Genomic DNA, 27,974 nt, shown 5'->3' with positions numbered 1-27,974 from the left:
TTCCAGGACTAGTACCGAGTGCAGTTTTCAAGCATTTTAGTCCTCGCCCATGCCCATGACATAGTATGACAAACAGATGCCTGCAATGAGGGATATTTTTGGTTTCATACTAGGATCTATTGCATTTAAAGATGGAAAGAACTAGCTAAAGGATGTGTAGTGATCTTCATCAGTAAGTACTGATACTGTTTAGTAAAATCTTATCCCCCCCCCCCCCCCCCCCCGCAATGGCAACGCTCCCAACAACCATAAATGAGTTTGCGAATACATAAATTATCTGGATTTTAGCGAGGGTAAAATAACATAACGAAAGGTATCACTCTTTTAATTGTTGTTGTTGTTGTTTTTGTTGCTGCCTTGAGCATGTTCCTGTTCAGTTATCAAGCATTTCGCATTTTCACCCTCCTCTACCCCCCTAAAATATTTAGGACATTGTATTGCGTGACGAACAAACAACTTACTGCGATGCAAGATAGATAAAGATAGACTGAAAGCGCCGACATTTTTTGTCATTCTAGCAGCGATCAGATGTAATGTTTTCGTGCACTGTAAACCAAGCAATACTCACAATTGACTTAGCCGTCGAAAAAGATGCAGTCTTGATGAAATGCACCGAAAGTTGATCAAAGATTTGTATTCGACCAGTTTGCGTGGTGTACATCGGGCGTTTAATACAAAACTTATGCGACGAACGACCAGAGAATCGTGCTAAAATGGCATTTGGACTTGTCTTTAAGCATATTATAAGGTTAGAACATTTCGAAATGTTTTTCTATGAGCTTATTTTAACCTAATATGGGTCAAGACATGAACACGGACTAAAAGTTATGTCTGACCCGCGACTTCAAAGTTTACCGCGGGGGGTCAAATATTTGCATTTTGTACGGACTTTGAAAAGCTATCACGTCGCTCTTCATCATTTGCCCAAAGAAATTTTTACAGGAATCCATAGACCATCCTTCTAACATTCAACCACCAGAAGCTTAATCGATTTGAAGGTTTCGCACATGGTGAAAATTAATTTTATTCACGAAGTACTTTTACTGCAGTGAATTGTATGCCTTCGAAATTAAATTATTTCGCATACACAGAACGACGCAATATTTCCCAAAATCATTCCAAAAGATATTTAAAGATTGTAAAAAAAGATTTTAGTGTTTTAAAATCGGTAAAATGATTTGTTCTCGCACGCGAGGCTCTCAAACCCGTGTAATAATTTAGCGCCTCAAATGACGATTTTAACGGATTTTCGTTATTTGCATTTTTCTTTGTAATAAAAGGATATTTCACCGAAAAAACTATACAGTGATTTTAGTTATATCCTAGCCTATCTGACATTAAAATATGAAAGAAATCGAATTTTCCACCCTTGCCACGAAATTTAGAATTTGTCTGATTTTTACAGACAGGCGCTCTTAAGGACTTTCATACAGCGGTTTTTGGTATGCTTTGGTTTTGCTTTTATAGTGAGCCCTGTCACTAATTCCACTTTCTGAATCAAGCAGCCGCACTTAAATCAAAACAACCCCTGACTCGCCATTTGCTTGTGTTTGCTTCGATATCTGTTTTCTTTTCTCGTCCGCCATATAGAAAGGTTCAATATGTTAGATGGCCTACTTTTAACACTGAACATTACGCACCGTTTAACAGCAGGTTCAAATACATCATTTTCTTTTGGCGGTCATTATTTTGATTTCCAACCTTCTCGGGTGCCCCCCCCCCCCCCCCCCACCTTTTTTTAACGCAATTACGGTGAGCCTTTGATTATTACAACTTACATCCTTCGATTGCTATAAAACGTTATGTTGATTATGAATGTCGGTAGTGATTTAAAGTCAGCATGCTTCCGAACTTGTGAGTGCCCTTTCATTGTTCTAACGATAATGATTAGTTACAGAGTGGTTTGCCAATAACAGGCCAAATTAATTATGTATTTTAGGGGTTTGGACTCCTGCGTGTTTTAAATCGGACTCGTTTTGGTTTGGTATCTACTGAGTCTTGAACTGTATGCATTGCTATTTCCAACCAATCAGCAAGTAGTTTATATATTCTCGACCAATCAGATGCACGACCAAAGCCATGTTTTAGAAGGTCATTAGCGGTTAGTATTCTTTTCAACGCGAGCACCTGTCAAAATTAGCTCTCTGCCCAGTTGTTTTATAGATAAATTTATGAAGCTTTAATTTATCACCGAGTACGTTGATGCCAACCATTACCAGTCTAACTGTAAGCCACCTTTTAGAAAGTCAGAACGTCTAGTTTCTAAATCAGTCATACATATGGCAGTCTATATCCTGACCACAATTTGTTTGTCAATATGGAGTGGCGTTTTCTGGAGGTAAGATCTGACGCTAACGTTCAAGATTATAGAGGAAAATGTTATGAAACCAAATTACCATTCCAATTTGCTGAAGAGTTTGAAACACTGAAACTTTAATTTGACTTCCATTTGACTTAAAGAGATCTTAGTTCTTTTGTCTTAGAAGACGCAATGTATTTATAAAAGTAGTGAATGTTGGATAGAATAAGTGTCATTTTAAATTCCTATCTTTCCATGAACTGGGTTTCTTCTCCGATTTTAATGGTAATTAAACTTTTATTTCATCCTCACAGCTTTAACCGTCTAGACTTGAATAGAACAAGACTTAATGTGCTACATGTCGCATAGCTCAAATATTTCGCATACTCGTGGTTTATATTGACGGTATTATTTTTTAGACAAAGTTCATTTGCTAAACTTAGAAAATCTTAATCAGCTACCCAGGTTAAAGGAAAAGAACTGCAAACGTTTAATATGTAGGTTTCTTTGTCTCTGTGCATTATTCATTAACTACCGGCGATGTTTGAGGTATATTTGAATAACTGTCTTTTCTCATTATATGGAAACTAACTAAGAAAAAAAAAGGGAGAAGAAAAGGAAATTTTGCGTTTAAATGTCGCACGGTACTGAATTAAGGATTTCAGGAGCATAGATCAAATTGAACAGCATTATTTTGGACAATTTTGATATATTCTGGCAAAACCAGCCGACATTTTTCATTTAACTTATGTATATGTCAAGAAATAAAAGAATAGGGTTTAGCAATAAATATGTTAATATATACGGCTTATTTCAGCATTTATCTTGCGGTTATCGTTTTAAGATAATCCCTTTCTTTTTTTATTATGTTTTAAATTTAAAACTACAAAATGAGCCTTAGAAAAATTGTAAGAATGTTACCAAAATTGCCAGGTGTGGCAAGATTAGCAAAGTAACAACGAATATGCTCTCGCTAATACGTGATTTGATATTAACGACTGTCGGGTTACTATACGATGCTTTAACTTAGTGTACCAAAGATGCTGTCGAACATTAGAGAATTAACCAAACTAATATTATAAACTGTCACTAACTATTGCTCGCGCCCAGTCGTTTGTTTAACTGAGCAAACTGCTTGACTTCAAAATACTCGTTACGGATAATAAATATTAAATAAACTTGGTTGTAAGCGAATTCCGGTTTCTGAGTTTTTATTCCGGCTGATTCACCAAAACTTTGTTTACTAAATTTCATCTTAAAGTTTGCTTTTTGCGTTTTTTGTTTGTTTGTTTGTTTGTTTCCTTGCTTTTTGGTACTGTGGCTGCTTTCTTTTTTTTTTGTTTTGTTTTTTTAAATTTATTTTTGCTTTGTTTTCGCTTTAGTATCTTTCGATAGGATATTTGTATAAACCAAAACAGTTTGATCTTCTTCACCTAAACATTTCTATATTTTAATGGAAATTTCTAAGACAATAGAAATCTTATTGCTCCATTTACGAGCTACTGTAATCATCGCTATATCGCATGGCCTAGTCTCCTTGAAAAAAAGGATCAAATTTATCATTTTATGAAACCCACATGCCGTAAAATTATCGTAACAAAGAAAGCCAAAATAGTTTAGAGCAAAAACTCATCTTTCAAATCGGCACTCTTACTCGACGAACGCTTTTCATTAGACTAATTTATTCTTATTTTTCAAGTTTTGCCATGTTCCAATAGCGTAGCTCCGTTTCTCACTATATAAACCACACTTTTGTTTATTTTTAAATTTTATTTTGTTGTTGTCGCTGTTGTTTTTCTTCTTTTATTTGTTTTTGCTGTTACCGCCACCATCTGTAACTGTAACATTTATGGATCTTGGCAGCGCACATGAGAAGAATTTTTTTGTTGAATCCCGTGTTAACTTTTACCCTTTTGTTGCATATACTTGGAAGGAGACATTAGGCCAGGCATTTCAATTCCTCTTTATGCCCCTTCCTCGCTTACCTAGCAAACGCCCCGATCTCCGTGTACTCCAATGACTATAAGTCCAAAGAGCTAGCTTGACTAACTTCTAAGCAATACATAGCCTACCATGCCAGTTCTTCATAATTTTATTCCAAAATTAAAACTCTTTAATTTACTTCTTTAGCTCAGCTTTCGCTGAAGATAGCCGGTGCAACGGGTCAGTATTTAAGACAACTCAAGACTTGGTATACTGCGTGAAAAATGGCATCAATTATGACAAGACACGACGGCCAAAAACGTTTTTTCCAATAGGTGAGAAAGGCGATAAATTCGCTCAATCACTTTCGATGTTCACAGAGTTATACCGACCTCGTCCCCCTTCACCACCCCTCTTCCACATGATCTGATATAGGTAATATTGAAGCTATGTAACATGCTGATTTTAGTCTCTCTGGGATCAAGTCATCTGGCAGTAATGGGGTAGTTTCTGCGATAATCCGGTGTGCACATCTCGAGTTAACTTCCATTTTCCCTTTTCAGATGACCCTGTTGTCGTCAAGGTCTCTATTGAGATTGCTTCACTCCAGGTTGACACTAAAGATATGGTATAAATAATTTCTATTTCTCAACTTTATAATAGAGTGTCTCATTAATCAAAAACAATTTTTCTGCACGAAAAAATGTTCTCTTAGCCAACTTTTATTTCTGCACGCTCTCGTGTCGACATGGCCATTGTTCTGCGCACGCGGTCTCAAAACAGAGCGCAGGCGCAAGGAATCTACAACAGACAGTCTGGCATGAATAAAAGCAACTCACGGCCACGGGTAGGATAGTTTCATTGTAAGAGCTGCCGTTGGTTTTCTGAAAATGCATTGGCCTTTTTTCACACTGTTAACGACGCGTTTCCTAAAATACCTTAAAACTAATCAAATTTTAATCTCGTAGGTTTTTTCCTCGGAGTTTTTCTTCCGGCAGCGTTGGCATGATCCCAACTTAGCATACGCCAAGGAGCAGGCGGGCGGAAAAAAATATATTGTTTTCAAGGTTGATCTTGTCAAAGACTTGTGGATCCCAGATACGTATATTTACGGCATCAAGTCCATTCAAACCGTACAGACTGAGAGTGCAGTGCCTGCAAGTGAAGGACTACGTATTTCACCTAGCGGGGAGGTTCTCTTCAGCACAAGGTAAACAACTAATGCAGGTGTTTAACCCTTGGAAGCTGCTCTGCATATTCTACGATTAGCTAAAAAGGACTGAAGTCAAGAAACTTCTAATAATAACAATCATGTTTATTGTATTTACTCTCGGGTTTGTGAGGTTAGTTAGGTCGTCAGCAAAGAATACATTCATGCTAATGCTCCGAAATGGTACGCATCATTCCATTTGGAGTACTTCTGAAATTATGGGCTTCTGGCCAAAGTGACGTTTGGGATTTACAGCTGATGTTCATACATTTTGCATGTTATCCATCTTCTGTTAAGACAAGCTAGATCATTTCGTATTTATGCCGAAAATTTCCATCCGGGTGGTTTGCGTAAATCGCAAGCCCCTGATTCCATGAGCGGGGGTAGGATTATTGTTTTATTAAAAACACCAAGAAATACACCCAGAATTGTTTGGTATATCACGTTACAGGAAAGGCCAAACACAGTTTAATGGCAGCTGTTTCTCGGGCATAATATAATGGCTGGTATGCTCTGGCCGCTAAGCCAATCAAAGTCCTAGCATTGTATTATTCCATTCATGCAAATACAGTTTAGTGTTGAAAAATATATCTTATTACACGTTTGTTCTTTTTGTCTCTCTGAACAGACTCAGTATGACAGTAACATGCTCAATGAATTTTCACAATTTTCCCATAGACAAGCAGGTTTGCTTTTTGAACCTTACAAGCTGTAAGTATCTTCAGTTCATTGAATTTAAGTTCATATCGCAGCTGTTTGTATCAGCATGATTATTCGATGATGTTGCAACTGAGGGATTTTGACTAATCTTTGGCTCAAGCTACTCAATGGCTTGTCAAAGCCATCGGAAGATTGTCAATATCAGAAGGCAATGAATAGGAACCTCTACCTGAATGTATGTACTTCTTGAGTCAACCCTTTTACCAAGAAGTTTTTATTTGTTTGTTTTTAGTTCTAAAATAAATCTACTCGGATAGCCTGGGTTGATTCCAAGGCTTAATATGACAGCTAGGAGTTCCGAGACATGACCTCCTGACAGGGCCCGGTTGTTCGAAAGCCGATTAACGCTAATCCACGATTAAAAGTTAACCGAGGTTTACATCTCGCTCATTAAAGATGATTTTAAAGGCTCATTTTTAAGCTGATGGTAAACAAATTTCTTTAGGATGAATCGTTACGGATTAGTAAATATACCCAAATCAAAGTTATCGTTAACCCAGGATTCGCTTAATCGAGCTTCGAACAACTGGGCCCTGGTCAGTATGAGTTCGGCAACCTCGCTACCCGGCCTCCTCGCGCTTACGGAGCGAGCCGAGCGCCATGCCGGAGGCTTGCGGCTGAATTCTTGGCGCGTCTTCGACTTGATCAGCAACGAGTGACGTAAAATGCGACTGTGTGCTAAGGATAACTACAATTAGATTGTCATGAGATGCTAGCTCTCAGGAACACTACTTTCTGAGTATTCGATACGCGCGTAGATCAGAGCAGTTCATCTCTTTGCTCTCAAACAATGACCTTACCTCTCTTGATCCATGAATCTCTGAGAGAATCACATCACCCTGAACAAAGAAAGATAGACATTGAAACATTTGATCAGTTGAGAAGATATGTTATTCAATTTTGTAGCGGATTTTGTCTTCTTTCTTGAATGACCTCAAGGTACTCTTCACTACGAGGACAGAAGGAACGATGATAATAATGGCGATGATGAATCGATTGCTTAAAATGCCGGTTATAGTAAAGTTCACCTGTAATCTGATTGTTACTCGCGAACTAAGTTGGATCACAGACCGAAATGAATACTATATCCACTTCAGTTAAAAAAATGATCATGTGCGCTGTAAGTACCAACAACTATGTCCTGTAAGAACAAACACTTCATTGAGCTATCAAATTGCACCACAAGAGTCGTAAAATAGTGCTTTTTTTCCAATTCGTGAAATTAAATTGTCGCTAAGCTTTCACGTCGGTTATCATCATCGTCATTACTATTCTCATTAATCTTTTATCCAGTGTTAGTATCAGAAGGGTAGAGATATTTGAAAATGAAGTTACAACACATGATTGAGCTGAAGAGCTAATATAACAGATGATCTTTATTCCATTTCAGTCTTCTACACAGATGACGATGTACACTACGAATGGAATAAGTTGACTGTGCTGGATGAAAATATCGCCCATTTTGAACTCATCTCCTACGAGAAGTCGAAAACCATCCAAGAGTTTACATCAGGTATATTTCAAGGCAATTTTTCCGTACAATTTTGAATCGTCCATTGACCTGCTTTTGCATCAACAGAATCCTAAGAATGACGATTCAGTTTTCTTAAAAGATCAGTATGATATTGCACGCATAATAATTATGGACTCAGGATCGACAGAATCGAAAAGAATTCCAACTTCAACTTGTATCCCAACTTTCTGGACTATCGCAACGTTTTTAAGCTGGAGAAAATGATCTATGGAATGTAAAAATAGCCTTTGCCCGTTTATCAAACCGAGCACTTCTACAGTTCTTCACATAAAATAATAATTCATCATGCACGTGCAAATGAAACTCAGCGTAGTCCCTAACGAAGTCCGGTCGTCACGAGTTTATTTCGTGTGAGTCGCGGCCGAGCGCAAATCACGAGTAAGGGTATGAATGGGAGCATTTACGAGTAGGTCGTCTGGTGGACTGTGTGGGCTCGTTAGGTGAAGTCATGAAAGTGCGCCAATAATTGTCTGAGCAAGACAGAACTCAGAGGATGAAGATAATTGGAAGTTGAGCTAAATTAATTTCTCGAGATTACTTTAAAAAAAATTCGCACGTACATGACGTCTTGAGAGAATTTCTAAACCTTGTTCTATTCGTTCAGGTTTGATGTAAAAGCAACAAATTCGCTCCCAAATGTATTAGTATTAAGATAATATGTAGAAACTACAACACAGATAGAAGGCATAAACGGGGGATTTAAGGGGTGCTTACCATTTGTAGGAAAAATCCGGTTGGTGTAACCGTTGCATAATGGTGAGGGATTTTCCGAATTCGACCGACCAACCGGATGAGATTGCGCTTACCATTTATCTATGAGGCGTTTCGTCCCGCTTTAGCCGGAAAAGGCCTTAAAATGGGGGATTCATTGAAATGGTAAGGAATTTTCCGCCGTTCCGTTCCGAATGGAAAAAGAGGAGTACCTCTGAAGGTACTCCACAATTTCCGAACGGAATTTCCGGAAAACTACTTTACCATTTGACTTCAAACTGGAGTTTCCGGATTTAATTCTAAGGTTTCAATTTGCAATCCTTTATCATAAATTTTGCAAATTCAACGTCTAAAAGTACCTGGAGGCTTATGACCTCTGAGCCCGTAAGCTCTACATCCTCCATCAAGGGTCTCGGAACTACTACTCCCTTACACAAAATCCCCCCTCTGTCTCTGAATAAGGATAATCGAATTGAGAGAAGAAAGATGTGAAAACGATATAAAGAAAAAATGTTTTGTGTTTAATATCTCATTAAACACAAGAAACCAAAGACTGCTGGTTGCCTACTGCGACTGATACACTACAGAAGACATAGTTGTGAAAATTATTTACAGCAGTTTTTATCTCTCAAAAACTTAACTTACAATATGCTTATTAAGACCGTGGAGAGATCGTTCCTGACCTCTGTTGCGCGTTTGATTCTCTTTGTTTAACCTGATAAATGACGTTCTCAGACTCATATTAAAATAATTAATAAAGAGCCGGAAAACGAGGAAATCACTACCGTGAAGACGGTTTGGAAACGTGATCCTACTCATCATAAAATTTGATGTAGGATTTCAAGAATTGTTAATGGTTTGATAAGGATAAAGATAGTTTATTAAAAAGTTTACATCACAGCCTTCTAAGGCTGAATTGGGTAAAATACACCATGTATAAAAAAGTTCTATGTTACAATATGCAATAAGAATGGTAATACTAAATTATGAAATAGTCAAGATCGACACGTTAACGTCACTCTCGTGTTGGTTTCTGTAACAGGTAGATACGGACGACTTACCGTAACGTTTGAGTTCAAACGGCGCATAAACTTCTACCTTCTGAGGTGGTACCTACCTGCGACACTGATCGTTTGCCTTTCGTGGGTGGGTTTCTGGATCGATACTAAGTCGACACCTGCTCGCATATCTCTCGGAACCATCACCATCTTGGCAATGGGCGGCTTCCTGATTGGCGAGCAAGAGGGATTTCCGAGCGTCTCCTACATCCGGGCAATTGATATCTACCTGATTACATGCTTTGTGTTTGTTTTTGGCTGCATGGTGGAGTATGCCATTGTTCATTACGCCAAAAGGGTCGTAGAAGAGAGAAAACTCAGAAAGAAAAACGACGGCGAGGTATAAATGGAGAAAACGGCCCACACATTAATAATGTTTTGATTACTAACTTTTGCATTGGACCATTCAAATACCAATCAAGTTATTTTCTCACATGAAAACAATTAACTCTCCTGGCCTGCGCTGAGATGAATGATCTTAAAGAATTGCACTTACCTCGAAAAATCCTAAATATGTGGCGGATTTCTCAGACGTTTGTTTTACCTTTGGCACTTCGAAACACGAAAAAGCCGTGAAATGTTGTGACATTATTCATACAGTTTCCACTTTTGTATCCAAACACAGCAATATGGTTTTAAAACTTATCAATCCAAACAAAAATTTTGTCGCCCATGGTTATACCTCCGCCATATTGTTACAGTTTTTCAGAAGAATCTGAGGTTTGTAAGGGAGTGTTTACATGACAGCATGGAGACTTTCATTTCGGTACGAGTTCACTCCGGCTAACTGTTGTGGCTCTGTATTCATTTACATGATACCAGTACAAAGCCTCATACTGGAGCGAGTCATACCGGTGTGAGTTCACCCCGGTTACCGGAGCGAGATTTTCATTCCGATACGAAAAGTCATTCCGATGTAAAGGCGGCATGACTGTTCATCCCGGCGTGAAATCACTTTCCCGGGAGTCTGGACCGGGTAACGCATGCGTAGGTTTTGACATCCAATCCAAGATGGCGCCACAATCACAAATTTATTTTTTTAAGCACACGTTGACCGGCAAGAAGTGTCCCTTCATTTGAACGTGGAATGAAATCTCATCCTTCATGTAAAAACGATATAAAATCACAATGTCATACGGGTACGAAACTCGCACCGGTGCGAGTTTTCACATGTAAACACCCCCTTAGTCCAGACACACTTTTCAATTTTGGGGGTATTGTTACCCTTGTCAAAATTTTTAGGTGTAGGTGGTGTAATCCCCAAGTATTGCACTCCCTTTCCTCAGTCCCCAAGCAGTGCGCACATTCACTGCCAATAAAAAAGGTGTAACTAAACTCTGCTGTAAATTGTACATCCATAGGTGAGGGAGTCCATTTCTTCCGATCCTCACCATGAAGATAAAACGGTCACAAACGGCGTGATAAATGGTGGCTTCATAGAAGTACTGACTCCTGCGCCATCTCAGGAGATACTACAGTGGAATAAACTCTTGTCAACATTGCAGACCACTGAGGCAAATAACGAAGAAAAAATCAAGAAAAAGCCAAAACCTGTATTGAAATCATCCAAACCAAAAGCATGTTTCAATGGGGAATTTCTGCTAAGTTGGGCAACAAAAGTTGACGAGATTTGCCGCTTGGCTTTTCCATTGACTTTCTTGGTGCTTGTGATCGCCTACTGTACCGTGTTTGTAATTCTTCAGTGAGTGAAAACCAAAACCAATTGAAAGACATCAAACGACAAGAAGTCAATCAGAGTCAACAGACACAAACGACAAATGGAGCAGACAAATAGATGTAAATCATTTCCAGTGTGGAAAAACGTGGGCGAACAAGTCACCATTAAGTTCTATCCCCACTGATTAAGAAACAGGGGCAAGACTTGTAACCACTCATAAAACATAGCAACAAAATGTTCATCTGTAATGGTCACGTTTTTATAAACATGCCTGAGAAGGTGTAGGTAGCGTTATGGCCATAGTTAATGACGTCACACTTGTTGACTCCAGAAGGCTGGTAGTAGGGCCTGTTGTCTCTGTTTCCAGTGCGTGATTTCTTCCGTGATCCCAGTCGATTGGACGGCCCTTACCCTTCTTGGCAGCGCTTCTACGGCTGACGTGACAGCTCTATCCTACTGATGACGGTTGCTCGTGAGCAGCATTGGTCAGGATCGTAACATCCGTACTTTTAATAACATTACAGAAAATGGAACTGTTGAAAAATGAGACAATTGTCTCGAGATACTCGGGTTTCCTATGAGTGGTGCCTACTAATACAGGGATAATTTTGCGCGGTTTAAAACTATACGGAGAAAGCAGAACTTAGCAAGTGCTTTTGGTATCTCAAAGGAAAATAAGGGGTAACCATGCATTTTTCAGAGATAATTAAACTTCAATTTAGGAAAAAAATCCCATACATTGCTTTACATTTTGGCGCTTTTTAGAGATATCATTGCTTAATTATCTCTGAAAAATGCGTGGTTACCCCCAATTTTCTTTTTGGATTCCAAAGGCCTTGCTAAGATCTGTTTTTCCCCCATAGTCATAAGCCGCACAAAAATAGTTCGGTATTAGTAGGCACCGTCCTTAAAGCGAATCGGAACGACGACGCGAGCGCGCGCGAAACTGAATAGCTTCCCGTGAAGGAGCAGGGCTTGGAACGTTTGTGTTTGGGAATATATTATCTCTTATTACTTCCAAGGGGAGCGTACGCAGAAGTTTTGAATGAACATCATTTCTTTCGTAGAAGTGAGCAAGGCAATTCTTCAGGCGGATTTGTAAGCACCCGAGTTACTCACCTCTCCACTGAATATGTTCAAAAATATTTCGCGACGAAGTAGATATAAATAAACGAGCATTCGGGCGGAACAATGCTTCTAGAGCGAGTTTGTACTCTACTGCATGAGAGACTTTTCTCTCGCAAGCTTTATATAAAAAAGAAATATTTTGCGGCGTTGTTTTCATTTGCAATGAATTACGCAAGCCCCGCCTGAACTACGTACAGTCTGCGCCAGTTTTTGACAAGCTTGCGCAACTTGCAGACATGTAAGATGGCAAACTGATTTGAAGGTCAGCCAGGGGACGTTGATTGATTCTGTGCGCCTTAATAGCAGCTCGATCAGTTCCGAAGTAGGACGCTTTATTTGTGTAGATTATTTTATTATTTCAGACGTTGGAGAAAAACCGTTCGATTAACAAGCATTCCAAGTTCAGTTTTCATCATAACACGACTAAACAATAGACGTAAATGTAGGGGCCTGTTATCGTAGGTCGGGGCCTGATATGGTATGTCGGGGCCTGAGATCGTATGTTGGGGCCTGGTATTGGGGGTCTCATATTGTAGGCCACGTTCCAACCCTAGTAGCCGTGAGGAGACGCGGGAGGCAATTTTCGCGCGCTCGCGTGCCGGCTCGCTAACCCTAAGAAAATTAAGGGACCACTCGTAGTTTACGCACTCCAAGCCGTAGTTTACACACTCCAAGCGAAACTGAACCACCAGCGAAAGGAAGCGAAGAGTACCTCCGGGATTCTGTCCTAGAGATGCCTGCTACACATTCCTAAGCTCCTGGGGTGACAAATCGGTTATCGATATCGATACGAATCGATTGATGTTGTCACTCCTTTGGACAGTAAAATCGCCAGTAAACCTGTCGTAACTCAAAAGTGCCCAAACGAACTTCTTCAGGGGTCAATGGCTATCAGCCAGTTTAATTCATCCTCTTTACCTACAATAGCAAATTTTGTCAGAAGTTATGAGTGACGTGTTGATGTAAACGGTGTTTTTATTATTTTAATATATTTATTCGACTTAAACACGGGACCCCATGTCAACCACTCCTATTAAACAGGAAATTTCCTCTTTGAATGTCTGCTTTTCAAAAAATAATAATTCATCGATATTGATTGATAAATTGGTTTTCGATCATGGATTTTCATCAACTTGTCAAACCGAGTTAACCTAATCTGACACATCAAAAACAAAATTACATTTCTCCGTCCCGTTTCTGGTGCATTTACCGAGAATTTGCCAAAACAAATTTGAACTTTACCCTGCATATAATATGAGATGAAATATAAATAGTAAAGAGTTTGGCAGATTACCACACTCATCGTCGTGGTATCCATTAACCAACTGAAGTAGACTGTTCAACAAACCTAGCATTGTTGGTGCGCGTAACTCAGTGAAATACCTAGAAATGACTGCTCAGAAGCAGAGTTGGCCATCATTTGCCACCATAATTTCTGTGCTATCAATTATGTTGTACTGCGCCGGATTTTTGCGAGTTGAACTGGAATTAAATGACCAGAAGAAGAGGATAAATGCTTTGGAGAACGATGCGGAGACCGGAAAACCATTGTCCATGAATGCAAAGCTCGCAAACGCAATCAAGAATGTTCCCGGTAAGTTTGTTTTCAGTCTTGTACCATAGAATGTTAACAGAAATAACAAGCTGCATATTGTAAACTGTATGTTGTTACCTAACAAACGTTTATTCATACCGTGAGTCGGCTATGGAACAAATAGAGCAACATTTATTTGCGTGCGTTTTGCGTTTCAGTAAACTAAACCGAAGGTCAGTCGGGTCAACTTCTTCCTCTGAGACAAATTCAGTAAAGGAGTCAAACGCAATAAAAGGAAAAAGAGATTCTTTTAAAAAGATATTCTGCAAGTACAGCCTAATTTTTCGTCACATATTTAACATGAAAATTCGTCGTTGACAGAGCTTCTAAGTTTACACGTTACCTTCTCCTTCTTGATTGCTGAGAATGCGCGCTTCATTAGAGGTAATTACAATGGGGTAATTGAAAACATCGTTTATTAAGGATTACCTTCTCCTTCTTGATTGCTGAGAATGCGCGCTTCATTAGAGGTAATTACAATGGGGTAATTGAAAACATCGTTTATTAAGGATTACCTTCTCCTTCTTGATTGCTGAGAATGCGCGCTTCATTAGAGGTAATTACAATGGGGTAATTGAAAACATCGTTTATTAAGGATTACCTTCTCCTTCTTGATTGCTGAGAATGCGCGCTTCATTAGAGGTAATTACAATGGGGTAATTGAAAACATCGTTTATTAAGGATGTCTGAAAGGAAAGTATAAACACGCTGTTACGAATTCTGGCGATAGTAAAGTGGTTACCGTATCGCTTTTTAATTGGACTTCGATCACTAGATCACAGGGTCGCTGACATCGAAGCCTAGGTTTATCTTGACATTGTCTTCCTGTTTTCTTGGACAACGCAAGTCTATCTGGTTATTATTAGGATTAGCGGGGGAGAAGTTGTCGGAACCTTTGTAGTCTCATTTGGAGTCTCATTTACTGCCGTTGATTATTTCATTTTTCGGAAAAGAGGGATTTCAGTGTTCACGGTCGTACAAGGTAACAATCCTGAGGAGAGGACTTGAGATTACTACATTTTGATACTCTTTTTTTTGCGTAAGATCTCTAATCTAAGAGATATTTTTTTTATAGATTGGGTTTAAAGAGGCACTGTCATGGAGATTTAGCGGGGCATTGGTGACAACTGCTCAAATATTTGACTAATAAGAAACTATTTTGCAACATTGAATTGCTCTTTCAGCTTTTTCAATATGAAATGATTTCTACGAGGACGAATAAACTTAAATTAGTTTTTAACTATATTTCCGAAATTTTAAAAGTAACCTAAAAAAAAATTGCCCAACTTTTTCTAGTTGCAATCCATTTCCATCCAGGCCATACCCAGCAAAAAATGAATGATTATAACTAGGGTTATTGTTAACAAATCTGAAACATTATTTGAGCGATTTCAGCCATGCAAATATGTTTTTGGGCTTTTCAAATGGACACTAAAGATAAGTGACACTACCCTTTAAAGCTAAAGCTAGAGCTTTAGGTAAAAATGTGAAGTTAACTTCCTGTATTAAATAAAATCTAAAACGAGAGCTTCCAAACAAATATTAATGCAAGTTCTTATTCTGATCTTGAACATTTCATTTTTATTTCAAGATTTTCCATGATTTATTTGCTGCTTTAAGATTGATCTATTTATTTTGTTAGGTAGATACTAGTGTGCATGTTTTTGTCTCTGTTGTGTTTGCTGTCTCTTTTCTCTATCTTTTCCGGCCACAATATTGTAATTTATTTCATGTAAATTGTCTTCCTTGTTCTTTAACTCTCAAGTGATTTTAGGAAGCCAATAACCCGTTTTCTATTTAATAGTTCGTTTCATGTCAAAAGCTCAGAATCCATATTGCCCGCCATCTCAAGTCTTCGCTGTACGGTTGAGGCATTATGGAGTCTGGATTCTGGGCTTTTATTGAAACTTATTGGGTATTTCCCAGACTACCATTCGGCATTGTCGCGTGGACAACCTTTGTCGAAACATCTGTAAAAGGCACTGAGGTTTGTATCACAAGAGAAGTCAACTACAGCCTCGCTTCTACTTAAAGGCCAGGTCGCTAAGCAGGCAATAGTAACATGGGCTTTTCTGAATCCCATTATCCCTTGGTATTGCATTAAATACTTTTTTATGCATGTTTTCTCTTAATATCCATTGAAAAATTATCAACTTTGTAAATACGTGCGCCCAGTTAATTAATGATTTTGGTTTTCTATTGTAGTTCACATTTCGATATCACAGACTCCGAAAATTAGTGTTCACTTTAAGTACTAGTAACACTAGCAAGTGTTGTGTTGGTCTAAGCAAAGAATTAGGACTTAGTGGGAGAAAGTAGTTAGTACAAGCCTTCAAGAGCTCCATTTCAGAACAAAGCCCAAAGTGCAAGTCTGGGGGTGGTCAGTTTTGAAATTAACCTGTCAGAGCAAATCCTTTTTAGCTTAACAAGCGCAGCACCGTATGGCTAGTTACCTCATGGTGTTGCAGTGTGATGAGAAAGTTTGTCGCGTGACTTGTCGACGCCCAAACCCTGACTCCAACACAAAACAAAGTCTAATTCAAGGAACTGACCCAAAGGCCAATGACCCTAGTTCTGTGGTCCCAAAAATAACACTGGGTTGGAGTCAAGGTTAGCAATTGATGTCTCCTGGGGGTGTCAAATATCCAGGTCATGTGATTTGAATTAAGGAGGCGGTTTTATGTACATGATTCTGATCCTTTTGAGAAGATTGACGCAGCACACGAGTGCCTCTGAAAAGTCGGTGTATGTATTTTTGTTGTTGTTGTTGTTGTGTTTCATGATTTGCAGATCTCACTGTTTTCATATTTCAGCGGATTTCTCCCTTACCTCTACACACTTCTCTTTAAACCCAGAAAAGTTTTCTAAAATCATACAAAGCTCTTTAAAAAAGCATTTATGTGGTCGGAAGGCGAAACCTACATCAGTACAAAGTACATAAACAATTACTGAATTGTGAACAAGTGAATGTGGTCTTGCGGATGCGTCTTTGCGCCACGCTGGAGCATCAGAAGGCCGTCGTTATACAGCCTTTCTCAAAGTCCGTTTTTATGGTGTACAGTCAGGCAGATTTTCTCGCCTTGTGACTCCGTAGCTCGTTGCTCTCTTTCGGCGCCATAAGAAGTCAACTTGTGGCAAGTCTAGACGTTACAGTGACGGTTTGCTTAAGCTGCACAAGCCGTTTACGTCAAGTTTAACGGATGTAACAATAATTTCCCCGTCCTTATGACGCGGCAAGGGTAAAAGTGGTCACAATTTCATCTCCTAGTTGAGATCTCTTCTTTCACATACTGATCTTTCATTTTCATTTAATTGCAGCTTTAGAATCGTACGAACTTCATCGGAACAGACGCCAAGCTGGTGCATCCAAAAACACAACGGACGCTAAAATCTCAGGGGTCACAATTCTAAACATCAACAAGCTTTTGTCAGAATTAAAGCCCCATCTCTGCCAATCAAAGGGTAGTTCGTGCTTGCAAGGTCCCCCAGGCCCTCCTGGTCTACCTGGACAGAGGGGAGAGAAAGGAACCCGGGGAAGGAAAGGAAGAACAGGGAACAAAGGAGATAGAGGCATCATGGGATCGCCAGGAAAAAGTGGCAAGCAAGGAATCATGGGACCTGTGGGACCAAAAGGACCCAAAGGACAAAAAGGAGAAGTGGGGCCTGCAGGCATGCCGGGAGCAAAGGGAGAACCTGGTGAATCGATTTCAGCTCCTGTTGTTGCTGTTTCTCCTGCGAGATTGACAGTTAACGAAACTGGGTCAGCCTCGTTTCAATGTTCAGTAAGCGGGAATCCTAGCCCTGCAATCGTGTGGAGAAAACTGGACAAGCAGTCAGTTAGAAGAATGTCAGGGACATCAGGAGGAACGCTGCTACTAAAGAACGTGAAAGAGAGTGACTCTGGTGTGTACCGGTGCTCAGCGGAAAACATATTGGGACAGGCGCAGGCACAAGCGCAACTTGTAGTGAATGGTGAGGCAATCTCATATTTGATTGGTATGTCTTAAGCCAACATATGAAAAAAACAAATGAAAGATATCCACTCCCCCACCATATCAGTAAATTTTCGTCCTTGTGTTTTTGCCTCCCGAGTTTGGTCATCTCTACATTATGTTTTTTTATTAAAAAATTACTACGGAAACAGTTGAAAATTAAACCAATGAAAATTACACTTTATCTGTAAAACCCAATAAAATCCTTCAAAATATCTGATAAGGTTAAAAAGCTTAACGAAGGACTTAAAAGGGAACTAAACAAACCAAATCGGCGTGAAATAGCAAAACACAAACATCTCTCCATACGAATCAATCATTGTTGTGCTAACCATGTATTGGATAAGCTTATGAAGGCTTTTGACACACTTTTGAGCGTTGGTTTCCTGAGAGTTTTGTGAATACTGGAGAGTGAGGGATAGGAGTTCCAACATTTTTATTTCTAATTTTGTTGTTCCAAGTAAATTTATCAGCTGTTATAAGCCTTTTAAGTTCATCAAGAACTGAAAAAGGTTTAGCCCGTGTTTTGTTGTTGTTGTTGTTGTTTTGGTTTTTTTAGTTCTGTTTCTTTTTTTTTTTTTAACTAAACCAAGAAGCCAAAGGTAAAAACTCAAACCGCGTTGTAAACTTCACCTGAGAAGTAAAAGAGCTGAAACGTTCTTCTCTGTCTAACGCAAAATTTAGTGTAAACTCGATGCTAGGCTTTATTGCATGCCACCACCCCTCCCCCCTCCCTCTCCCCGCCCTGCTCCCCAACCAAAAAGCATAAGTAAATAAAAATAAGAAAATAAAAAGTCGAATATAAGTTCAGAGTTCAGTAACATATAATTTCTTTTGTATCTTCTGCACCTAGTTCCTCCTCGTGTTTCTCTTCATCCGGGACCTCATTACGCTATCGAAGGAAACAATGTTACTCTCCCAGTCTGTCACGTGACTGGGTACCCCGCACCTGTTGTCACTTGGAGAAAGTCATCTGGCAAGTTACTCCAGGGTAGGGTTCGGTATAACAGAAGCGTTCTACAAATTTTACATGTCCGTAAAGATGACTTAGATTCATATTTCTGTTTAGCAAGAAACTTTTTAGGAAGTGTTGAGAAGAAAACGTGGCTAGTGGTGATCTCCATTCCACGATTCACTGTTAAGCCACCTGTGAAAGTTTTTGCTCAGTCAGGCGACACTTTGACTTTAAACTGCAGCGCAACTGGAGACCCACTGCCAGTCATCAGCTGGAAAAGACCAGGGGCACAAATGCCACTGGGATGGAGCCAACGGTTAAATGGCGCCTTAGTTCTTAGAAACATAACAAGGAACGATGCAGGATATTACGTTTGTGTTGCAACGAGTGCAGAAGTGTTTGATGTGGAAACAGTGACCCACATTGATGTTGATGTTCAAGGCAGGTTTATATTCAGAACAATGCTATTGATATAACTTGAGCACGACATTGCTATTATTAAAATAATATTAACGTGTCAAGCACCCTTAGTTATTTTAGCAACGGGGCTAATTAGTGACACCTATAGAAGATAAGAGCCTACATTTCTAAACATTTTCCTCGTTCAGGGAGACGTTGTCCCGTTTAGGCGAGTCATTCTCCCTGCGGGCAAACTCTTACCGAGCGTTAATATATACACAGGCCTTAACTTTAGCACTTATTCAGATCTGCATTTTTTTAGACAAGGGGTGTTATAAGCCCGCATTTAAACTGTATATGTGAGAAGTTGTTCCGGTTGGGCAAAACAACCTCTACCTGACTATTACTTTTACCGATTGTTCATATAAACAGACCATAACGTTTACACTTTCTCATAGAAGAGAGGGTCATGTTAAGATTAGTAGTGGATCTGGCTTGCCGAGCCGGAGTGCCTACGGCGGGACATAGTGGAACATCGATTTAATGAACCTCTATATGACGAACGATATTATCAAGCCCACCCTTTCAAAATTGTATGCAGCAAAACCTCGATATAACGAACCCTCGATACAACGAACCCTCACTACTAAAAACCAATTTCACTAAAAATTAACGTACTAATCGTTCCAGCTGATTTAACCGGTGCTCATTGGTAACAACCAGAGATGATTTACATTTCTAAGACATTTCCACGTTTAAAATAAGCGCCTATAGGCGGGTAACCCTCCTTCTAGGGAAAACTTTAACTGAGCGGCTAACTGAAGCACTTCTTAACACTAGTACTGCGGCATCAAAATTTCTTTGTTTAAATGTAAATATTTAAAACTGGAGTTGAATATGCAATATTTATAAAGCCCTTGAAGCGAGACTGTGAGAATCAGCAATTTATTCAAATTACGGTTGAGTCACAGACAAACGGATTGACAGGAAGAAACAAAGGTAATGAATAGTTGACTAGCTCACTCACCGGACGGATCCTCGAATTCTCACTGTCATAGCTTTTATATTTGCAAAATAATGGAGGGGACACAATCATTACTACCCCCAACCCCCCACCCCCCCCCCCCCCCCCCCGCCAGAAGAATCATTTACAAATATGTAACACAAATAGGATAGATTACCGCTAACTGCGAGGATGTTTCTTCTATTTGAACAAATAGGATAGGATGGAATGTATTTAGGGAACTGAACAAGAATTTCTACGTTCCTATACGGGGCCGTAACCAGGGTAGTGTTCTATGGGGCAAGAAACCTGAATTAAATCCAACGTCGGGCGTCCTCAATGTCAGATTTAAAATAATTTGGATAGACTGAACATCCTACGTTAGTAGCCGGTTACATCGTAATACACACTAGACGAATGTGTAAGGCATGAGCATAACTACAGTAGCAAAGACTGGATACATCGAGCCATCTATGCCACGAGTTTTAGGCTGCTATATTATCGGGGGTTAATGTCCGAGACAGAAAGATTGTCCAAACAACGAACAGTTAACCAAGTGGTAAAGCAATTATGAAACACGCGCGCATTACTGTGGAAAAGACAGTCATAGTCATGGCATGATTGCTGACAAATAAAGGCAGCTGTACTGTGACTCGATCAGAATACTTAAGAACTAAACCTACGGCGTTCTTTCTTTGTTTTTAGTTGTCAAAAAAAGAAAGAAAGAAAGAAAGAAAGAAAGAAAGAAAGAAAGAAAGAAAGAAAGAAAGAAAGAAAGAAAGAAAGAAAGAAAGAAAGAAAGAAAGAAAGAAAGAAAGAAAGAGCGACGCATATAAAATCGGACGACTGTATGATCCGATTTTATATCAATAACAGCGGCGGAAATTACACTGAGCTTATCATCATTCACAGTAGGTGTGCCGATTGAAAAGCACGAACGCCCAAAAGACAACTTGAGCGCTGACAATTACTTTGTCAGACCATCTTACTTTTAAGATAAAGACGTACTTCAGCCCTAACAATGATACTGCGACGTTTTCCCTGTTGTGCCTTGACTTCTTCCAAGTTGTTTAATTTCTTTATCAAGAAGGTAATTCTACTTGAGAAACTTTACCGTACTACGCGCATGAAATCAGTCTCCCCAGTTTATCGATGTAGAGCTCGTCCGTTGACGGTTCAAGTTGCTGAACAGGGTTCAATACACGCCACTCAATATTGAAGTTCAGGCCCTGACAGAGCAAGACTGTGATTTCTACTCATAATGCAATTACTGTACATTTTGTACACGTTGACAATTCCATCGGCAAAATGTGAGCATTCTTTCAACAGACTGAACCGACTTAAAGGCGACCTTGCTCAAAGACATTCATTACAAGAAACAAATTAGCTTCAGTTCGGCCATCGCCTCAATCTAATATATTTTTGGCAGAGTCTTTGCAGACTCAGTGAATTACGCATTCGAGCGTACGCATTACGTATAAATGATATAAGTACCAATCAACTCAACAACAACTTTATTGTCGCATTTTCTTGATTTTCAAAGTTTTCAAATTGTTATATATTAGATACTTTACATGAGTATTCAGCCAATATCTCCTCCAGTCTTCGAACAGGCCCTCTATTCGCTTAGAGATTAAACTATCCTCACAAAGAGATTTTCTCTCAATCGTAGGCCAGGAGTTTATCAGTCAATTGACGAGTAAAAAGCGGCTGGCACAGGAACCTATTATCCTGTACTGCTGCATTCTGGTCTGTGAACAAAAAAATTAAAATATTTTCAAACTCTTTAGACATTTTATCTCGTATCATATTTTTGATCGCAGGTTTTTGTTTTTGTTTTTACCTAGGTACAAATTGCTTGTCGCTGTTAAGATCAGGCCATACTCAGAACGGAGTGTACTCTGTGAACCCAGACGGTAAAGGATCCTTCAATGTTTATTGTGACATGCGTACTGACGGTGGAGGATGGACTGTGTTTCAAAGAAGACAAGATGGCTCGGTTGACTTCTATCGTGGCTGGAACGATTACAAAACAGGCTTTGGTCAGCTGACGGCTGAGTTCTGGTTAGGAAACGACAAGATCCACAGGCTGACGGCCTCTAGACCCAGCTCTCTACGAGTGGAGCTGGAGGACTGGAGAGGTGTTAGAGCATATGCTAAATACGGCAGGTTCAGCATTGGTGATGAGCAGGGGAAGTATCGAATTGATGTGGGTTCATATTCAGGGACGGCGGGAGATTCGTTAACATATCACAATAACATGGCGTTTAGCACAAAAGACAGAAACAGTAGAAACTGTGCGACGCGATGGACTGCCGCCTGGTGGTACAACAGTTGCCACTACTCCCATCTAAATGGAAAATACTTGAGGCAACAAAGTACTTGGCAAGGCGTCATCTGGCATGGCTTTAGGTCAACACTTTCACTCAAATTCAGTGAGATGAAAATGAGACCGTCTCCGTAGAAAGACAGACCAGAATACCAGCTATTTTGGAAAATTGTTGCTTTTAACTAACATTATTCGGCCAACCCATATCATATCCTTCGAATTCACAGTCTTCTTTTAAAGGATAATTTACAAGTAACGATTTATCACCCAATTTCCTTGTTTGTTTATATAGTGTGGAGAGAAAATCGGACAGATAAAAAAACAAGTAGCACACTCATCCTCTATGAAAAAAAAAAGGGCCAAATTGACCCGATTAATCGCTATGTATAAATTAGTCTTAAGATTTTTTTGTCTCTCTCTTCATAATACGGCCACTGGAAACATATTGAACTGAAAATTGTTTCCTGGCAATATTGCTGATGATTGACAAGAAAGTTTTGGTGTAAAAAATCAACAGTTCTTTTTGGAGTTACAAAAGTTCGAAATCTTCGCTGGCACTTTGTGGTCATATCTTCAGCTGACTAGGATTAAGCCGGTATGGCGAACAGAAAATCACGTTTTTGTTATTTTGTATTCAACTGAATTTTGTATCGAAGTGAGGTTTTTTTTTTTTTTTAGGCAAAACTAAGTATCTACGCCTACCGTCTACCGCCTACAATAAAACCACAGCTATCTTCTGCCGGAAATCGTGGATAAGTGTTAATCAGCTTTCTAATAGTAAGGCCCTACATAACAGCTTGAATATGGCCCTAGATCCAGTATTTTCTTCCCAGGGACACTTTCTTAGGTCCCCACTATGACGGTGCTCATGATCGGTGTCCTTATCATTAACTGTCTTTCACAGCGCGTTCGTTCGTAAGTAAATCAAAGACGATGTTAAACTTTGCCTACTTTTTTTTAAGTTTTCTGTAAACTTCGAATGTTGAACGATAAATGTTGAACGATAGTATCGGATAAAATATAATTTCCCGTATAGTTACTTTGGGTTAGATGTTGTTCCTATCTTTCTCGTTAATCTCTGATTCATTAGGACTGTGTCAGTTTTACAAATGAAAATTCCAAGTATATGAAATTGTCCTTTTTGTACGCCAGTTACCACTGTCAATTTTTTACTATGATTTTACGTATAGTCAGCTCCCTTTTTGTAGACACCCTCGGGACTTCGAGTTAGTGTCCTTAATAGCGAGAGTCCGTATCAACAGGAATTTATTTCAATCAAACGTCTGGGCCCAGTTGTTCAAAGCCCGATTAAGCTAATCCTTGGTTGACGCAAACTTTGACTCCAGTTTAATTGCTAATCAACAAAGATTCTTCTAAAAGAATTTCGGCCCCCAGTTTTGACTTAGACTTTTTTTTTTTACCTTTAGCTTGAAATTAGCCTTTAAACCCATTTTAATGACGACGCTAAAACCTCGATTATAACTTTTAATCGTGGATTAGACTTAATCAGCTATCGAACAACCCGGCCCTGGAATTTATTTTTGTCGGAGATTTAGTAGCCAGACGGTCCAGGTCGTTCGCAGCGATTGATTGAGAGTGCGTGACAATCGCCGCGAACGACTTGGACCGTCTGAGAATCAGGCTAGAGATTTAGCTGCTGTCCGTATTATCGGGGTGCCCGTGATAGCGAGGTGTCCGCAAGGCGAGAATGTATTTCAGTTTATCGTGAAAAAAATGTATTAAAATATTAAGTGGTATCATTGTTGTAGTGCATGCATAACCACATGTATTGGATAGGTTTTTCAGTTGACAGTCAAAAGTAATATCGCGGTTGCTTTGGTCAGTTAGGACACTTTTAGATTAGGAGTTTAGTTTCTAAAGAAACTGTGGTGCTGCTTTGGTGAGGAGTAGAAACGAATGTTTGGTTTTATCAACAGAGTTGATAAGGTAATCTGGCCACCGTAAAGAGATTTGAGTAACGTTTCGAGCGTTAGTCCTTCGTCTGAGTGATTCAAGGAATTATGGGTTGTGTGTAGTTTATACACTCGATTGCAAAAACGTTGACCCCCAAAAAGCATAAACCATGAACGATGAGACCCAACGGATTTGTAGGTAGTGTTTAAAAATTGGCCCTTGTTGGCCAACTTGACAGTTTAAGGAAAGCTTAAACAGTTTCCATCATTCACCACATGCAACTAATTTTGGTTATCAACCGTCGCACGAGAATAGAATATTATGCAAATAAATTTAGTACACTTATACCCATAAAGCCATTGGGTCTCACCGTTCACGGTTTACGTTTTTTAGGTGTCAACGTTTTTGCAATAGCGTGTACGATACGATACGTATAGGGATATGTATAGGGAGCAGTGGAGCTAGGCTAATGGTGGTAAGCTGGTAACAATAGAAAAACAATTAACAGTAAATTAGAGTGATGTGTCATCCAGTTGGTGACACATAAACATACTCAGAAAAAATTGAATCCGGTAAATTAGTCGAATGGTTTTACTTAACGGCGCTCTGCGATCGGTTTGGCAAGTTCGCGCCATTATCTCGAATAGCGGGAAATTAAATCCCCGCCGGTCACATGTATTTGCTTTGAATTCTGATTGGTTCATTGCACAGTTTGCAAATGTCGTAATTGGCCAAAGTAGTTACATTGGTTTTGGTCTTTGGTTTCGAAACTCAATTGGAAACCGTCTATAACCCAAACATGATAAAAGCTAAAGGGCCGTTTAAGTCTTAAACCTTTGGCCCACGTATCTGTTTATAAGAAGTAGTAGTTTGCGTCAGGCCCTGAAATTGTTTAAAGAAATATGTTTCTAGTAAGTAGTGATTAGTACTGATCGCTTCTTGACGTTGTTCACATGTGAGAAAACATTTAGCTTCTCGGGTTTGCCAGATTGAAATCGGTGTAGACAATGATTTCGTTAAATAACCGAAATCCTGTAGTTTTGTTAAGTATCTGTGTTAAGTAAAACGGTTGCTGTTTTTGTCGTTGTTGTTTTGTGTCTTATATCAACAATTATATCGCCTAGTAATTCTAGTTTTCACTGTAGAAACTGGGAGAATCAAAATATGTTGTTAACGATTGCAAAACTGCCATTCATTTACCACTAAACGCCGTTAAAATACTAGCCTGCGAAACGAGCGTTCGGTCGTGGAGTTTTCTGCACTAAAAAGCCAATTTTCGTATTTTGGATGCTCATGAAATGAGGCGAGAGCAAACAGCGACCTCGACATTATAAAATGTCTGTTCTGGCTAACCATAATTAAACAAACACTTGCAAAGTCTTCAGTAATCTTACTCCATGTAGTTTGCCTCAAAGTGAGGACTCCCAAGGGAAGGCGGAGGCGAATACTGACTGTCTTTGATTCCAGTTTAAATACTAAACAACAAAGATTTTACAAAATGATTTTTGTCCCTCAGTTTTGGCGTTGACTTTTGTTTACAATGAGCTTAAAATAAGATTTAAAAACATTTCTGACATGCGAGCTGAAAACCTCGGTTAACGTTTTTAAACTCGTGCATTAATTAGCATTAATTAGCATTAGTTAGCCTTAATCGGCTTTCGGACAACCGGCGCGGGTCCTGGTTCCTATGCATGGGGGACTGGTGAATATCAGCCGAGTTGTAGTTTGAAGAGCAGAGATTCGCGGAAATGGCGTTACGTTCCCTCATGACAGAAATATCACGAACCCCTTGAAATGCGTCACGCCAGATTTTATACGAAACTGCAAGCAGTAGGTACAACGGTCTCATTGCTTTAGAACCATCTGAACCCCTTGCCTTCAATTTGATTTGACGTCGGCATTTATGATACATTTCGATAAATGACGCAGGTGATCTCCTGTTTTACCAAATTTACACCTTGCATCTATCCTGATGTCCAAACGTTTTGTAAAACCGCATGCTCAGTGATCCAACAAACATATTCCAAAAGCCCGTTGTCTGATTAAAATTAGCGTTGGGTTTTACTGTTAACATTCGAGAGATAAAATGACGACGTTGAGTTTTACCAGAAAGCTGATCCCAGAGAAGAACGAAGGTATAATGCGTTTGGTAATCTTCTCTTCTTATTACTCCTCGCTAGATTTTCTCCTCGATGGCAAAATTGTCTTTACTTTGTTTGATCTGGGCACGTCTGTATCCGGTTATGTTATGGTCCCGAAGGAAATGGTTAGCTTTGTGTACAAGGCGTCTCAATTATATGTTTCCCGAGACGAAGTTGAGGAAAAGTCGAGACAGTGCGAGGAAAACAAAACTATTTCCCTAGAGAACAGACATTTTTCCATTTTTTCGAAGGGTAGCCTGCCGTAGCAAGTGTTTCCGATAGGATATTGTGCATTTCTCGCTCTTTGACCGCGCGGATATTGGGACGAGAACGAAATAAATGGAGGAGGGGAGGGGAGGGGAGAGGAGAGAGAGAGAGAGGAAACGCTTTCGTGCGATTTCGAAACGATTTCGTGCGCGTCCGTGCTGATCGGACGTGTAAATCGTTCGTCCGCTCGAAAAAGTTACTAAAGTTGAATTTAACTTGTATAATGACTGCCAAACAGTTAAAGAAAGAGAATGATTCTCTTAAAGCACAGCTGGAAGTATTGACCAAAGAAATTTCAATGCTAAAAGCGACAATTAGTAATGCTGAATCAGCAAATGACACTCGTGCAAATGACCGAAGCCGCCATGATGGAGAGAATCGATGCAGTAGTTCCGCTAAAGCCGACGCAGAGAAAGAAGAGCGCGAGCATGGCCTTCAATTCCTGAGCAATGAGTACGACGATCTCTCAAGTTTTCGCCGTGAAGCCATCAACAAAATAAATCTTATAGAGGACAAATTGAAAAAGCTTGGAGATCGAGTCGAAGAGCTAGCAAACGCCGTTGACTCGGCTGAGCTTTACAGTTACCAATACAACTTGAAAATTGTTGGATTGCCTCACGCAGCGGAGTACGAATCTTCGGAAGCGACCGCAGCTTTATGTCTAAAGCTATTTGAAACCATGGGAGCTGATGGAATCAACATTAACGACATAGACATTGCTCATCGTGTTCCATCACGAAGAAGATCGAACGAAGGGGCATCGAATGGTAACAGGCCAGACCCAGTTATCTGCAAATTTACCCGCCGCCTTGCAAGAGATAAGGTCTTAAGCAAAAGACAAGAAGTTAGAAAGGTGGAGTATTCAGACCTTGGTCTTACTTCCGTCTAATTACTTACGTCTAATTTATTTCCGCAATAACAGAGAGCATGCCATCCCGTTATTCGTATGTTCTAATATCCTTCCAGTTGACATGCTTTATTTCAAATCTATAGCCAGTCTTATGCATGATATCAATAACCAAAGTGCTCCCCTGAACCTAATAAATCTTTTTGATCGAGTAGATTCTGTGCACTCGTATAGAACCAGGTCTGCATCCACGGGCAAATTTCATATAAAAT

The 27,974-nt window shown here is 39.5% G+C and overlaps 3 protein-coding genes across 3 annotated transcripts; all 3 read left to right on the top strand.

The window, feature by feature from the left end:
- Nucleotides 1–2,148: 2,148 nt before the first annotated feature.
- On the top strand, nt 2,149–13,256 carry LOC146464143 (gamma-aminobutyric acid receptor subunit rho-2-like). The gene is made up of 8 exons (XM_085130070.1): nt 2,149–2,338; nt 4,430–4,557; nt 4,786–4,850; nt 5,191–5,432; nt 6,061–6,143; nt 7,543–7,665; nt 9,440–9,795; nt 10,817–13,256. The coding sequence occupies exons 1-8, from the start codon at nt 2,280–2,282 to the stop codon at nt 11,159–11,161; spliced, it is 1,401 nt and encodes a 466-aa protein (XP_084986196.1). The 5' UTR covers nt 2,149–2,279; the 3' UTR covers nt 11,162–13,256.
- A 341-nt stretch (nt 13,257–13,597) lies between these two features.
- On the top strand, nt 13,598–25,527 carry LOC146464142 (uncharacterized). The gene is made up of 4 exons (XM_085130069.1): nt 13,598–13,855; nt 17,174–17,827; nt 18,701–19,243; nt 22,052–25,527. Exons 1-4 carry the CDS (start codon nt 13,651–13,653, stop codon nt 22,666–22,668), a joined length of 2,019 nt encoding a protein of 672 aa, XP_084986195.1. The 5' UTR covers nt 13,598–13,650; the 3' UTR covers nt 22,669–25,527.
- Nucleotides 25,528–27,004: 1,477 nt separating this feature from the next.
- LOC146464141 (uncharacterized) lies at nt 27,005–27,744 on the top strand. Its single transcript, XM_085130141.1, has one exon. The coding sequence runs from the start codon at nt 27,079–27,081 to the stop codon at nt 27,742–27,744; it is 666 nt and encodes a 221-aa protein (XP_084986267.1). The 5' UTR covers nt 27,005–27,078.
- The last annotated feature ends 230 nt before the right edge of the window (nt 27,745–27,974 follow it).

The sequence above is a fragment of the Pavona decussata genome, unplaced genomic scaffold (assembly GCF_977016875.1).
Source record: "Pavona decussata unplaced genomic scaffold, jaPavDecu1.1 SCAFFOLD_168, whole genome shotgun sequence".
Lineage (NCBI taxonomy): Eukaryota > Metazoa > Cnidaria > Anthozoa > Scleractinia > Agariciidae > Pavona > Pavona decussata.
Note: the sequence above shows the minus strand (reverse complement) of the source record. Positions and strands in the feature narration are given on the sequence as shown.